A 16,410-nucleotide genomic window follows, 5' to 3' on the forward strand; every position below is an offset into this window, starting at 1 on the left:
ATTTTGTACCTGTTAATCTGTCAATGGCCTAGATACTGTGAAAGTCCAGGCAAAAGTACTAACCGGCTGGTGTTGTACTTGGAAACTTTTTTTAAGTGTACTGTAGCACATTTTTACTGCCCTCTTAAGTGCATACCACATATGTACATCTAAGTAGTGTACTATTTTGTACCTGTTAATCTGTCAAGGGCCTAGATACTGTAAAGGCTAGCCAAAAGTACACACCTGCTGCTGTTCTAGACAAATACTGTTTTAAGCGTAGTGAAGCATATTGTACTCCCCTCATATACGCACTAAGTATGTCAGGCAGAGAAGTGCCAGGACGTGCACAGAGGAGTGGCAGAGGCCTATATTCATCAGGCAAAGGTTGCAGAAGACTAGGGGTGAGTGGCAGCAGGGTTCGCTGCGAGAGGCCTGAGCTCCCGGTATCAGCTAGCGGTCATGTCTCGCCGTTATCGATTGGTTAACACGGTCATCCACTTCATCACAAGTGACATGTGATACCTCCAGCCAACATACACAACCCTTAGTTGTCATAGCCCGGGAGCAGTCCCTGTCCTCCCATTGCCTCTTTCCTATGCTGTTCCCTCCCCTAAAGAAGTATCTTATGCTGTGGGTTCAGCTCCACTATTCAGAGGACGATCTTATAGAGGACAGTCAGCAGCCACTGATTAGTGTTATTTGTGATCTACTTCTCTGTTCTTCTCAACTTTAGACCCCATGATGGCTGCAGGAGGCAGGTAAGGAGACCTCCGGCTGCCATCTTAGCTGATTTGATCCCAGTGGCCATGCCGAGGGTGATCAGATCATCCACCCGATCTGCCGCATAGCTGCAGATGTCGCACGTGACAGCAGGAGTCGCAGCGAGAGGTCTGAGCTCCCGGTGTCAGCTAGCAGTTGTGTTTCAACCAGTAACCCAGCAGCCATGATTGATTGGTTAACTCGGTCATCCACTTCATCCCAAGTGACATCCAACACCCCCAGTCAACAGTCGGTTGTTCCGCAGACTCAACCCTCAGTTGACATGGCCATATGGTCTCCTCATGCTGATGCTGCCACTTTCAGGCTCTCTCATTGTGCCGTTGTATGGTCTCCTCATGCTAATGCTGCCACCTCCAGGCTCTCTCATTGTGCCGCCATATGGTCTCCTCATGCTGATGCTGCCACCTCCAGACTCTGTCATTGTGCCGCCATATGGTCTCCTCATGCTGCTGCCACCTGTAGGCTCTGTCTTTGGGCCACTCTGAGGCCTAAATAGGCTGCTGCCACCTCCAGGCTGTGTCATTGTTCCACCATGTGATCTCCTCATGCTGCTGGCACTTTAAACTTGTTAATCTCTTCAAAATCTTCAATTGACATCTCAAAAATCTCTTTAATCTCTTCAATTTTCATGTCATATGGTCTCCCGACCCTGCTGCCATATCCAGACTCTGTCATTGTGCCGCTATGTGGCAGTAATTCTAATAGATGCACCTGTAATCTGCATGTCATACTGAATAACAGTATTATTTTACTACCCCAGCACACTCCCTGCAAATATATTTGGATCAAACCAAATGCTTCAGAAAATTTTAATTTTTGAAAAATTCGCCCATCTCTAGTTAAGACGCCACCTGCCATGCTGAATGCTTTCTCTGATGCTACAGTGGAGGATGGACAAGATAGAACACCCATGGCAAACGTGGCAAGTTCTGGCCAATTGCTGAGTTTTGCTCATCTCACATCCTTGAAAAATGGAATAAAAAGTGATCATAAAGTCCCATCATAACAAGAATGGTACAGATAACTACAGATCACAATGTAGAAAATGAGCCCTAATGCAGCCACATATACAAAAAAAGTTATAGGGGTCAGTAGTACTATAGTAGATAGGCATGTAAACACGACCAGGGGGGATGACAGTTCCCGCACCTGGACGTGTATACACATCCATGTATCTTGTACGTACTGCCCAGTGTACCCACAAGATCCTGGTATTCTCTCAGCTGTATCACATAGCTGAGACCCTGCCGCACTGCCGAGACCAAAGTAAACTTCGGTCCTGACAGCTTAACCATTACAGCCGTGGTTGGAAGCAACCGCGAGCTGTAAGGAGTATGACAGAGGGAGGGAGCTACCTCTGTCTCTCTTGCAGCACCCTGCAAAGATCGTGGGGTTTTGCGGCTTGCCTGGGCAGCTGGGGGGCCTGACAAAGACCCCCCAGGTCTGCCTTCAGCCCTTGCCTGTTCAGAATGTGCCAGAGTCACTTCCTGATAAAACTGACAGGCAAGCATATTGCTCCAATACTAAGTATTCTAAAGCATTCAAAAAGTGTATGGTCTCCTCATGCTGATGCTGCCACCTCCAGGCTCTCTCACTGTGCCGCCATATGGTCTCCTAAAGCTGATGCTGCCACCTCCAGACTCTGTCATTGTGCCGCCATATGGTCTCCTCATGCTGCTGCCACCTGTAGGCTCTGTCATTGGGCCACTCTGAGGCCTAAATAGGCTGCTGCCACCTCCAGGCTGTGTCATTGTTCCACCATGTGATCTCCCCATGCTGCTGGCACTTTAAACTTGTTAATCTCTTCAAAATCTTCAATTGACATCTCAAAAATCTCTTTAATCTCTTCAATTGTCATGTCATATGGTCTCCCGACCCTGCTGCCATATCCATACTCTGTCATTGTGCCACTCTGTGGCAGTGATTCTAATAGATACACCTGTAATCTGCATGTCATACTGAATAACAGTATTATTTTACTACCCCAGCACACTCCCTGCAAATATATTTGGATCGAACCAAATGCTTCCGAAAATTCGAATTTTTGAAAAATTCGCCCATCTCTAGTTAAGACGCCACCTGGGGTTTTGCGGCTTGCCTGGGAAGCTGGGGGGCCTGACAAAGACCCCCCAGGTCTGCTTTCAGCCCTTGCCTGTTCAGGATGTGCCAGAGTCACTTCCTGATAAAACTGACAGGCAGCATATTGCTCCAATACTAAGTATTCTAAAGCATTAAAAAAGTGTAAATAAAAGGGTAATAAAAGTGTAAAAATTTAATATAAAAACATTTAATAAATAAAAAAGTATAAAAAAAATTAAAGTAAAAAAATGCATTTATTTATTAACCCCTTAATTCCTTCAGGACGAAGGGCGTACCTGTACGCCCCTCACCCGGTCCCGGTGTTTAAAACGGGGTCAAACCGGGACCCTGGGCTAATAGCGTGCGGCACCAATCGTTGTGCTGCACGCTATTAACCCTTTAGACGCGGCGATCAAAGTTGACCGCCGCGTCTAAAAATGAAAGTAAATGCTTACCGGCAGCTCAGTCGGGCTAGGACGCGATCAGCTGGGACGCGAGCGGAGACCCCCTTACCTTGCTCTGTCGCGTCCGATCGGCGTTTGATTGCTCCAAGCCTGAGCTACAGACTTGAGCTATGGCTTTGCAGGGATCAGAGTAAGAGATCAGTGTGTGCAGTGCTATAGCCCCCTATGGGAGCTATAACAATGCAAAAAAAAAAAAGTTAAAAAATAAAAAGTTAAAAAAGGTCATTTAACCCCTTCTCTAATAAAATTTGAATCACCCCCCTTTTCCCCTAAAAAAAAAAACTGTGTAAATAAAAATAAAAATAAACATATGTGGTATCGCCGCGTGTGGAAATGTCGAAACTATAAAAATATATCATTAATTAAACCGCACGGTCAATGGCGTAAGCGAAAAAAAAGGATAAGTCCAAAATAGCGTATTTTGGTCACTTTTCATATCATGAAAAAATGAATAAAAAGCGATAAAAAAGTCTGATCAATACAAAAATGGTACCGATAAAAATACCGGCCCGTAAGCGGAAAAATAAAAAAGTTGTGGGGGTTAGAAGATGAGAATTTTTTACGTATACATTTTCCTGCATGTAGTTATGATTTTTTTCAAAAGTACAACAATTAAAGTAGGGTATCATTTTAACCATATGGACCTACAGAATAAAGATAAGGTGTTATTTTTACCGAAAAATGCACTGCGTAGAAATGGAAGCCCCCAAAAGTTACAAAATGAAATTTTTACTTCAATTTTGTCGCACAATAAATTTTTTTGCCGTTTCGCCGTGTAATTTTTGGTAAAATGACTAATGTCACTGCAAAGTAGAATTGGTGGTGCAAAAAATAAGCCATCATATGGAATTTTATGTGCAAAATTGAAAGCGTTATGATTTTTAGAAGGTGATGAGGAAAAAATGAAAATGCAAAAACAGAAAAACCCTGCGTCCTTAAGGGGTTAAAGTCCCTGTTTCACCTGAAAGACACAGCAAATTTTGTTTTGCATTTTTTGTTTTTCTTCTTACGATTCTAAAAATCCTAGCACTTTCAATTTTGCACCTACAAACCCATATTAGGTCTTGTTTTTTATGTCACCAATTGTACTTTGTAATTACATCACCTATTTTATAATATAATCTGCAGCAAAACAAACAAAAAAAGATTTGTGGGGTGAAATAAAAAATGCAATTTTGTAACTTTTGGGGGCTCCCGTTTCTACACAGTGCATTTTACTATTGCAAACTCGACATGTTTTGTCGGGTTGTGCGCCAGATTCTGTCTGCTTCAGATTTTTCGCCAGAATTTGCGCCAGAATAGAAAAAACCCTGACTAACTCTCCATTTCGGTAAGAAAACCTGGAGAAGGGGGCGTGGGCGTCAGGGAAAGGGACGTGGTCACCAAAAAGAGGCGTGTTCTCGACATTTTCACAAAAACCCAACATATTTACCAAGGTTCCCACAGAAAATGTGGTGGATTTGAGCTGAGGAAAACCAGACAGATCAGAGCATGTGTAAAAAAAAAAAAGCAAAGTGTAGGGAAAGTGGAATATGTAGGGAAACCTTAGTAAATACCGTAGAAAATAAATTGTACGGTATCACGGCGGGCCCGGCGTCATAGTGAAGCCGGGACCCGCCTCTAATAGCGCGCGGCACTGATCGCTTTGAGTGCGTGGCTAAAAGTGAAAGTAAAAGTGCCCGGCTAGCTCAGGGAACTGTTCGGGATCGCCGCGGTGAAATCGCGGCATCCAAAACAGCTGTACTACAGGAGGAAGGTCTCTTACCTTCCTTCCTGCAGTCCGATCGAAGATTGACTGCTTCAAGCCTAAGATCCAGGCTTGAGCAATCAATCGCCAAAAACCCTGATCAATGCCTCCCTATGGAGATGCATTGAACACAGTTAAAGATCAGTAAATGCAATGTTATAGCCCCCTATGGGAGCTATAATATTGCAAAAGAAAAGTGTAAAAAAATCATTAACCCTTTGAATGATCCCGTCCCCTAATAAAAGTTTGAATCACCCGGCATTTCCAATAATAAAAAAAAACAGTGTAAATAAAAACAAAAAAAAAACATATGTTGTATCGCTGCATGCGTAAATGTCCGATTTAAAAAAATATACCGCTAATTAAACCGCACGGTCAATGGCGTACGCGCAAAAAAATCCAAAGTCCAAAATAGCGTATTTTTGGTAACTTCTTATATCATGAAAAGATTAATAAAAAGCGATCTAAAAGTCAGATCAATGCAATGGTACTGACAAAATCTTCAGATCACGGCGCAAAAAATGAACCCACATAGCCCCCTGAACAAGGAAAAATAAAAAAGTTATAGGGGTCAGAATACGACAATTTTAAACGTATACATTTTCCTGCACATAGTTATGATTTTTTTCTGAAGCAATACAAAATCAAACCTATACAAGTAGGGTATCATTTTAACCGTATGGACCTAGAGAATCAAAATAACATGTCATTGTTACCGAAAAATGTACTACGTAGAAACGGAAGCCCCCAAAAGTTACAAAATGGCTGTATTTTTTCAATTTTGTCGCACAATGATTTTTTTTCCCGTTTCGCCATAGATTTTTGGGTAAAATGACTGATATCATTACAAATTAGAATTAGTGGCCCAAAAAATAAGCCATAATACAGATTTTTAGGTGCAAAATTTTAAGAGTTATGATTCTTTAAAGGTAAGGAGGAAAAAACGAAAGAGCAAAAACCGAAAAATGCCCGGTCCTTAAGGGGTTAAAACACACAAAAAACCTACACTCCACTCTTAGTAAGTAATGGCTATTATCTTTATTCTGCAGATCAATACGGTTACAAGGATTCCAAATTTATGTGGGTTTTATTTTATTTTAACCCAGGACAAACAGCATAATAAAAAATGGGGTGAATTTTTTCCATTTCAGAAGTGATGTACCAAAAATATGTCCCACAAATAAAGCATTTGTGAAAAAAAATGAATTTCTAATTTCTATACAGATTTTGAAATAATTCCAGCCACAAAATAAGGGATCAACATACTCCCTACTGCCCTAGTGAATACTTTAGGGGATGTAGTTTTGAAAATGGGGTCACTTCTGGGGGTGCAGTATTGTTCTGACAGCTAGAATGCTTTCCAAGCATGAAGTGCAGCCTATAATTTTTTATAATTATATCCTGAAAGCCAAATGGTGCTTCTCTCCTTTTGGGTCCCACATTGTGGCCAAGCAGCCAAATATGGCCTATACATGGGTACTGTCTAACAAGAAACAAGCAGTGTAATACATTTTGGGGTGCTTTTTATTCATTTCAGAAGCTATTTCTAAAAATGTATACCAAAAATAATACATATGTAAAAAGAAAGCTAATTTAAATATTTTATACTGACATGTTAATACCATCAAAACAAAAAGGCCTCAAAGAACGCACTGTGGTCCATAAGTTAATACTTAAGGTGGTATAATTTTTAAAAAGGGGTCACTTGTGGGAGTGCTGTATGGTTCTGTCAGCTTTAATCCTTTGCAGGCAAGGAGTGGGACCTATAATTTTTATAATGATGTCCTGAAATCCAAATGGCTGAGTCCCACCATGTAGCAAAGCAACCAAATATGGCCTAATCGGTGGTATTGCTGAACACAGGACAAACAGCACAATGAAATATGGGGTGCATTATCTCCTTTTCAGAAACATTGTACAATAATTTCAATGTTTTCCTCTGACTTTGTAACATATCCAGCCACACAAAAAGGACTCAATGTACTCACTTTTGGTCTAGGTGAATACGTAAGGGGGTGTATTTTCCATTTGTGGAGGTTCTAAACGGTTCTGCCAGCTAAAACCCTTTTCAGGCATGAAGTGCGGCCTATAATTCATTCGGCCTAAGATGATGCCCTGAAAGCACAGTGGTGCTCCTCTCATTCTGGGTCCCACCACGCGGCCAAGCGATCCAATTATGGCCTAAGTGGGGTATTTCCAAACGTGGGAAAAACAGCATAATAAAATATGGGGTGCATTTCCTCCTTTTCAGACGCAATGTACAAAATATATGTCCCACAAATAATGCATTTGTGGGGGAAAATTTTTACATTTTTTTCCTCTGATATTGTAACATTTCCAGCCACACAAAAAAGGACTCAAATTACTCACTTTTGGTCTAGATGAATATGTAAGGGGATGTAGTTTCCAAAATGGAGTCACTTGCTTGGGGTTCTGTATGGTTCTGTCAGCTAAAACCCCTTTCAGGCATGAAGTGCGGCCTATAATCCATAATAAAATGATGCCCTGAAAGCCCAGTGGTGCTTCTCTCCTTCTGAGTCCTGACACGTGGAGCCAAATATGGACTAAACGAGAATAATATGGACTAAACGAGCAGCTCAATAATATATAGTGTGTACTTCTTCCAATATCAGAAGCGATGTGCAAAAAATATGTCCCACAAATGATATATTCATGGAAAAATTTTTACACTGACTTTGTAATAATTCCTGCCAAAAAACTATGGCGTTAAAATACTCACTATACCCCCTAGTCAATACCTTAAGGGGACTAGTTTACAAAAATGAGGTCATTTGAGGTGGTTCCTATGTCCTATCACTTATAAATTTCTGCAAACCTTGCATAGCATATAAAGGAAGTGTACTTTTTAAATTTCCAAAATTTTCTAAATTTCAAGTAACATTTTTAGGCTTCTAATCCATGTAAAATGTTAATAAAAAAAAGGCTGTCAAAATAAAGTAGACATATGAAAGTATATGTTTCATAAACTATTTACTCAGTATGTATAAATATATGCAACCTATTAGTATTGAAATAGCAAAACATCTTTAAAAAAACAATTTATGATTCTTTTATATTGTAAAAAAATATATATATATATATATATATATATATAAATTATTTTGGCTTACTTTTACTATGTACATGAAATACAACTAGAAATCTATATATAGAGACATCCTATGTAGTCAGTTAGCCGATGCCTATCGGTGCCATCGTCCATCCTCTCGCAGGTCTGACTTGGGGGGCCCTCTGTGCTCACCTTCCACTGCCATGGCTGATGGGTGGGGTGGGGTAGCAAGAGCAGTACCAGCTCCATCAGCAGCCTAAGTCTACAGTCGCTGATAAGTACCTTTCTTTACCCGCATAATGTAGCAACTCATCAGCAACAGGTAGACCTGGAGCAGGACCAGCAGGTGGTGGCATACCTTGAAATGACCATGCTGACACACCTTGAAGATCCGCTGGACTTCTGGGCAGCCAAACTTGATTTGTGGCCGCAACTAGCAGAGTTTGCCCTGGAAAAGCTATTCTGCCCGGCCAGTAGTGTGCCATGCGAGTGGGTGTTTAGTGCGGCGGGGGCCATAGTCACCCCAAAGTGAACTCGTCTGTCCATGAAAAATGTGGAAAGACTGACCTTTGTGAAGATGAATCAGGCATGGATCAGCCAGGATTTCCACCCACCAATGCCTGATGGATCAGAGTAGATTGACCATGGTGCCACAACAACACTTCACAAATATGCATAGTGCCAAACAGATTTAAGGCACTGCTCCCCAGTTACAAACATTCTTCTGCATCAGACCTTTTTTCAACCACCTTCGTTACTGGGTACTGGTATTGCCACCCACCGCACCACTCTTTCACTTTCAGGACTCCTGTTGCTGCTGCTCCCCAGGCTGTCTCATTCAGCCACTATATCATCTCTTCATGCTTCAGCCATCTCCAGGCTGGGCCATTCAGCCACAATATGGTCTCCTCATGCTTCAGCCACCTCCAGGCTGTGCCATTCAAATACTATATGGTCTCCTCAATCAATGTTGAAATTTCTATTAAGCATGTATTTAGCTCGTGCTAAACATCCAAAAATGTAAGGCCCAAGCCCAGAAGCATCAGTAAGACAAGTAATTCCTGAAAGACACAGGAGCAGTTAGGAGCAGGCATCAGCAGTACACTCGAGGGTTTCATAACCCCTTACATTGAAAGATAAATGTTGAAGTTTTAGCTCGTGTATTTAGCTTGTGCTAAACATCCAAAAATGTAAGGCTCAAGCCCAGAAGCATCAGTAAGCCAAGTAGTTCCTGAAACACACAGTCAGGAGAAGGCATCAGCAGTACACCCCAGGGTTTCATAACCCCTTACATTGAAAGATCAATGTTGAAATTTCTATGAAGCATGTATTTAGCTTGTGCTAGACATCCAAAAATGTAACGGCCAAACCCAGCTGCATCAATGTCCCACGTAGTTCCTGAAACACACAGTCAGGAGCAGGCATCAGCAGTACACCAGAGGGTTTCATAACCCCTTACATTGAAAGATCAATCTTAAAATCTCAATTAAGCATTTATGTTAGCTAGTGCTACCAGAACATATTTGGAGTTATTATCCCAGTCCCAGTAGCATCAAAAAACAATATATTGACTGAATTACACAGCCTGGAGGTGGGGAAAGCATAAGGAGCCCATGTAGTGTCTGAATGGTACAGCCTGAAGGTGTCTGAAGCATGAGGATACCATTGAAATACAAGAATTTTAAATAGAAATCTAAGATTTTGAAATTGAGGATTTTGAAAGGGAACATTTAACTCCCAAGTTTTAGTGGCCCAGGCCCCGGTGTGTGGGTACAAAGGACCTAATCTAACAAGGAGTCCCATGTAACATGTCAGCACAATGACAGAGCCTGGAGGTGGCATCGGTAGAAGGAGACCATATGGTGTCTGAATGGCACAGCCTGGAGTTGGCTGAAGCATGAGGAGACCCCAGTGCTTCACAAAAATTATCAGAATACCACCTGACATTCAAAATATTAAAATGATAGATATGTTCTCTGAAGAAAAGGATCCTTCATTAGATGACAATATGAGTATTGTGTGTTCCAGTGACATTAGATCATTGGAGGAACAGGGAAACATGATACAACTTAAAGGGGTTATTCAGGAAAAAACCTATTTTTTTTTATATATCTACTGGCTCCAGAAAGTTAAACAGATTTGAAAATTACTTCTATTAAAAAAAATCTTAATCCTTTCAGTACTTATGAGCTTCTGAAGTTAAGGTTGTTCTTTTCTGTCTAAAAGCGCTCTGATGACACGTGTCTCGGGAACCGCCCAGTTTAGAAGAGGTTTGCTATGGGGATTTGCTTCTAAACTGGGCGGTTCCCGAAACACGTGTCATCAGAGAGCACTTAGACAGAAAAGAACAACCTTAACTTCAGAAGCTCATAAGTACTGAAAGGATTAAGATTTTTTTTATAGAAGTAATTTTCAAATCTGTTAACTTTCTGGAGCCAGTTGATATATAAAAAAAAAAAAGTTTTTTCCTGGATAACCCCTTTAATTCTGCAACTGAAGAACCACAACAAAGAATGAACGACTTAAAGCCTACTGGAACTGAGGAACTTCAAAATGTTAAATCTACCACCTGGGACAGTCAGTCAATTCCAACAGCCGGTGGTTAGTATCCACAGTTCCCTGTTTCTTCTAGTCCTTGGCAATATTCCTTTTATTACTGGTCTGGTATCAACATGGCAATAATGCTGGGAGAGTAACTCAAGGATAGCCACATGTTTCCTACAATACACAGTCAATATATGGAGACCATGTAGTGGCTGAATGACACAGCCTGAAGATGGCTGAATCATGAGGAGACCATACATTAAAAGATCAATGTTGAAATCTTTATTTAGCATGTATGTTTGCTAGGGCTACCATAAAATTGTAGGTAATATCCAAGACAGTCCCAGTAGCATCAGAAAACAATATATTGGCGGAATGACACAGAGGGGTGGGGAAAACATAAGGAGCCCATATAGTGTCTGAATGGCACAGCCTGAAGGTGGCATCAGGAGTCCTGAAAGTGACCCTAATGTAAGGAATTTCTGAAACTGGGGGCTAGCACTAAATTATGTTTTGCAATATCCATGGTAGCACAATGAGAGAGCCACGAGTTGGTAGCATCAGCATGAAGGGGAGACCATAGAGCAGCACAATTATAGAGCCTGGAGGTGGCAGCATCAGCATAAGGAGACCATAGAGCAGCACAATTATAGAACCTGGAGGTGGCAGCATCAGCATGAGGAGACCATAGAGCAGTACAATTAGAGAGCCTGGAGGTGGCAGCATCAGCATGAGGAGACCATATGGGGGTACAATGACAGTGCCTGGAGGTGGTAGCATCAACATGAGGAGACCATATGGCGTCACAATAACAGAGCGTGGAGGTGGTAGCATTAGTATGAGGACACCATAGAGCAGCAGAATGAGAGAGCCTGGAGGTGGCAGCAGCAGCATGAGGAGACAATATGGCGGCACAATAACAGAGCGTGGAGGTGGTAGCAATAGCATGAGGAGACCATAGAGCCGCACAATGACAGAGCCTGGAGGTGGCAGCATCAACATGAGGGCCATGCCAACTGAGGGTTGAGTGTGAGGAACCCACCGACTGTTGACTGGGGGTGTCAGATGTCACTTGAGATGAAGTGGATGACCGAGTGAACCGATCAATCACGGCTGCTGGTCGTGACACGACTGCTAGCTGACACCAGGAGCTCAGACCTCTCGCTGGGACTTCGGCTGCCACACACCCCTGCTCTGCTGCGACTTCTGCCTGCGCCTGATAAATTTAGGCCTCTGCGACTCCTCTGTGCATGTCCTGGCAATACTCTTCCTGACATACTTATTGCGTATATGAGGGGGTACAATACGCTTCACTACACTTAACAGTATTTGTCTAGAACAGCAGTAGGTGTGTACTATTGGCTGTCCTTTCGCAGTATCTAATCCCTTGACAGATTAACAAGTATAAAATAGTATGCTTCTTAGATGTAGGTATGCGGTATGCACTGATTAGGGCAGAAAATGCCCTACAATACACCTAAAAACTCTGTATCTTTTAAAACACCAGCCGGTGAGTAATTTTGCTTGGGCTTTCACAGTATGTAGGCCCTTGACAGATTAACAGGTACAATATGGTACACTACTTAGATGTAGGTATGTGGTATGCACGTATGAGGGCAAAAAAATGCGCTACAGTACACTTGGAAAACATATTTTCAGAAAACAACAGCCAGTGATTAGTTTCCCCTGGCTATTTACTGTATGTAGGCTTGTTTCAGATTAACAGGTACAAAAAAGTGTACTACTTAGATGTAGGCATGTGGTATGCATGTATGAGGGCAAAAAAATGCGCTGCAGTACACTTGGAAAACATATTTTTGTAAAACACTAGCCAGTGATTACTTTTACCTGGACTTTCCCAGTATCTAGACTTATTGTAACATTACAGATTTACAGATACAAAATAGTAGACTGCTTTGATGTAGATATGTGTTATGCACGTATAAGGGCAGAAAAATGCACTACAGTCAGCTGAAAAAACTTATTTTTGCACAGCAGCAGGAAACAACAGTGCAGCACTAAAAAAAAAAAAACTAAATTGCACTCTTTCGCAGAGTATTAAGAATGGTGTAAGCTGCTGGTTATTATACCGTCTACAGACTAGTATATGAAGCAGATGATTTCTTGCGCTGAAAAATCATTCCTGCCTCCAGTGATACTGTTCATGAAGTTAAGGCAGCTTGTTGATATGTATGAGGCAACAAAAAGCTATCTGCCCCTCTCTGACAAAATGCTGAATAAAGTGACTGGGAGGTTAATGGCTGCCGTCAAAATCCTTCTCAGTGAGAACAAGCAAAGCACTGCACTGCTCTCTGTCCACAATGCTGATGTGACTAGCAGTTGGAAGTGGAACACTGTTGTATGATCAATTCAGAGTGTCTGTGTAACACACAGAGACACACAGTCCGTCCTCTCTCTCTACAGTGTATGGCATGAAATGAGCAGCCGCAAAATAGCTGCCGATTATATAGTTCTGTGACATCACAGTGGTGAATGAATGCTAATAGGATGCATCCTGCATGTGATTCAGGGTCATCCCGCCTACCTCCCTTCCCGCCTTGCCTTCCCAGCATCCCCTGCCCCATGTACTGACATGTGGATCCACCATTTTAGGTGTCCTGGAGCCTGAAACGCTGTAAAATAGAGTTTAATTAAGCGATTTGCGCGATAGAATCGCGACGATTTTCGCATTCGTTATGAATCGAATAAATCCTGAAATTCGTAACGAATTCAGGTTCGTCTGCTTCGATTTGCTCATCCCTAACAATGAACCATAACTGATTAAATGAAACATTCGCTCTTTCATAGTCAGGGGGGGTGCTGAGAGGCAGGGGCTGAAACAGATGGTATCTCTCCTGGCGGAGGACCGCCAGCTCAATGCTCACCAGAATGCGTACTCAAAAAATGTAAATAATTTCAAATTAAATTAAAATTAAATAATAAATCTCTTAATTCTCTTTATCTTTGACACCATATGATCTCCCTGCTGCCACATAGATGCTCTATAACTGTGTTTCTAATAGCGATGCCTGTAATCTGCATGTCATCCTGAATAACAGTATTATTTCTCTAACACAGCACACTCCCTATGCGTGTTAGGACAAGGCAAAGTGCTCTACACCCCTCTTGAGGCTCTCTGTAGGCCAGAAATAGCTGTTTTAATAGCGATTCACAAATAAATTCGGTCCGAAACAAATATTTTCGGAAAATTTGGCGAATCAGCCGAATCAAATTTTTCAAAAATTCACTCATCTCTAATTATAAAGGACTCACAAACTTTCAAGCACTACTGTATGTTTGTATTGACTATAAGTAAAGCTTTTGGTTTGAAGAATGTTAGATACGTTCAGCAAGATAGTTTTAAAGAGAGAGAAGGCACTAAATAAGTAAGAAAAATTTATCGAGGTGTTACCCATAGGTTAAGGGTAAAAGATAGCTAATCAAAGTAACTGTATTGAAGAAAAGCACCCCAGATCAGAATTAAGAAACTTAAAGGGGTACCCAACTGGTTCTAATTGCTTTTCTTTTCAAATAAATCTTTCCATTCTGCCTGAGTTGCAAATATAAAAATATTTTTAACTCACCTCCCTCTGCTCTCCTGGTGCGCATGTCTCACTTTCCCATTCTATGGCCCCTGCATTCTGCATTTTTCAGTTTTTTCCTGCATTCTGGGGCCTGACAGGTGCACTGAGCATATCACCGGCCACAGCTATATCGGACAGTGATAGGCTGAGCAGCAGTGTGATGTAATGGGCTGGGTCTGTTACATGTCACCAGCAAAGGTGGTACATTTCAGTGGCTGGTGATAGGCTCAGCGCAGTGTGACCTATTAGGCCCCAGAATGTGAAAGAAGACCAGAGCTGAAGAACGGAAGAGCAATATCTGCGCACCAGGGGAGCGGCGGAAGGTGAGTTAAAGCTTGCTTTTTTCTTTTTGCAACCTGGGCAGAATGAAAAGATAAAAAAAAAAACACAACAACAGTGAAGTACCCCTTGGGAAATTTCAAAGTCTGTATGATCCAATATGTTTCTTCACAGTAGGTCCTCAGGGATAAGGCTAGCAGTGTAACTGTGAACACAGAACATTAAAGGGGTATTCAGGGATAAATTAAAATGTTTTAGGGTGGACTCAATATAAAAAAAAAAATAAAAAAAAAACAACCATTCTCTCCTGCCCCAATCCCCCACAGCTTCCATTCTGACAGCTCCCAGTTTCTGCAGCTCTCAGATTCTTAATTTGTGCTGCAGAAAAGGCCAGCTCAGCCAATTCACTGCCTGCAATGGTTACCCCCTCAGCCAGTAACTAGCGTAGAGGGCATTTTGTGTAGCAACAACATGTCAGGGGAAACAGAACAGAATCAGAACAGCAGCTGCAGGGGATCGGGGCATGTCATTATGCCTTTCTTTTTTTATTTTGAAAGTACCCTAAGTCTATTTAAAAACTTGTGTATGCCTGGAGTAACACTTGAAAAGAGAATCCCTGTTCCTATATCACATTTGCCTTGTTTTAAAGGGGTACTCCTGTGGAAAACTTTTTTTTTTTTTTTAAATCAACTGGTGCCAGAAAGTTAAACAGATTTGTAAATTACTTCTATAAAAAAAATCTTAATCCTTCCAGTACTTTTTAGGGGCTATATACTACAGAGGAAATGCTTTGCTTTTTAGATTTCTCTGATGTCATGACCACAGTGCTCTCTGCTGACCTCTGCTGTCCATTTTGGGAACTGTCCAGAGCAGAAGAAAATCCCCATAACAAACATATGCTGCTCTGGACAGTTCCTAAAATGGACAGCAGAGGTCATCAGAGAGCACTGTGGTCATGACATCAGAGAAATCTAAAAAGTTAAGCATTTCCTCTGCAGTATATAGCCCCTAAAAAGTACTGGAAGGATTAAGATTTTTTTAATTGAAGTAATTTACAAATCTGTTTAACTTTCTTGCACCAGTTGATTTAAAAAAAAGTTTTCCATGGGAGTACCCCTTTAAGCATAAGACAGTTTTACCTGGTATTTAAAGATCAATATTCTGGCAAATATGACTGGATACAAAAATTGTTCTTACTCAACTCCACGTAGTGAAATCTTATGACCTGGGCGAGAAGAGCTCACACTGATGTAGATATGTAATGCGCTAAGTCCCAGCAGCATTTCTGGTTTTAGTTCAGCTCCTAGTCGTTCTCTTATCACATCATTGCGACTCTAAAAACAATATTGGAAACATGGTAAGACAATAGGAATATTAGCCAGATTTTAATAACAAAAAGAAACTCAGAAGGGGATGTAGAGCTACACCAGCCCTGAGTCCCCTTTATTCTCACGATCAGCAGGTATTAAAGGGGTACTCCGGTGAAAACCTTTTTTCTTTTAAATCAACTGGTGGCAGAAAGTTAAACATATTTGTAAATTACTTCTATTAAAAAATCTTAATCCTTCCAGTACTTATTAGCTGCTGAATGCTGCAGAGGAAATTCCTTTCTTTTTGGAACACTGATGACATCACGAGCACAGTGCTCTCTGCTGACATCTCTGTCCATTTTAGCAATCATGCATAGTAGATGTATGCTAAGGGCAGCATGGTGGCTCAGTGGTTAGCATTGCTGCCTTGCAGTGCTGCGGACTTGAGTTTAAATCCCACTAAGGACAACAATAAATAAAGCGTTATTATTATTATAATAACGTCAGCAGAGAGAACTGTGCTCGTGATGTCATCAGAGAGCATTCCAAAAAGAAAAGAATTTCCTCTGTA

At 41.5% G+C, this 16,410-nt stretch overlaps 1 protein-coding gene across 5 annotated transcripts in view; it reads right to left on the reverse strand.

Moving 5' to 3' along the window:
* The window catches only part of FRMPD3 (FERM and PDZ domain containing 3), a 445,976-nt gene that overhangs the window by 94,847 nt on the left and 334,719 nt on the right, over positions 1-16,410 (reverse strand). For all 5 annotated transcript variants that reach the window (XM_056539303.1, XM_056539306.1, XM_056539304.1 and 2 more), the window contains one exon: positions 15,727-15,863. In XM_056539303.1, the coding sequence (XP_056395278.1) occupies positions 15,727-15,863 (137 nt within the window). The remainder of the gene's footprint in view (positions 1-15,726; positions 15,864-16,410) is intronic.

This window comes from Hyla sarda, chromosome 9 (assembly GCF_029499605.1).
Source record: "Hyla sarda isolate aHylSar1 chromosome 9, aHylSar1.hap1, whole genome shotgun sequence".
NCBI lineage: Eukaryota > Metazoa > Chordata > Amphibia > Anura > Hylidae > Hyla > Hyla sarda.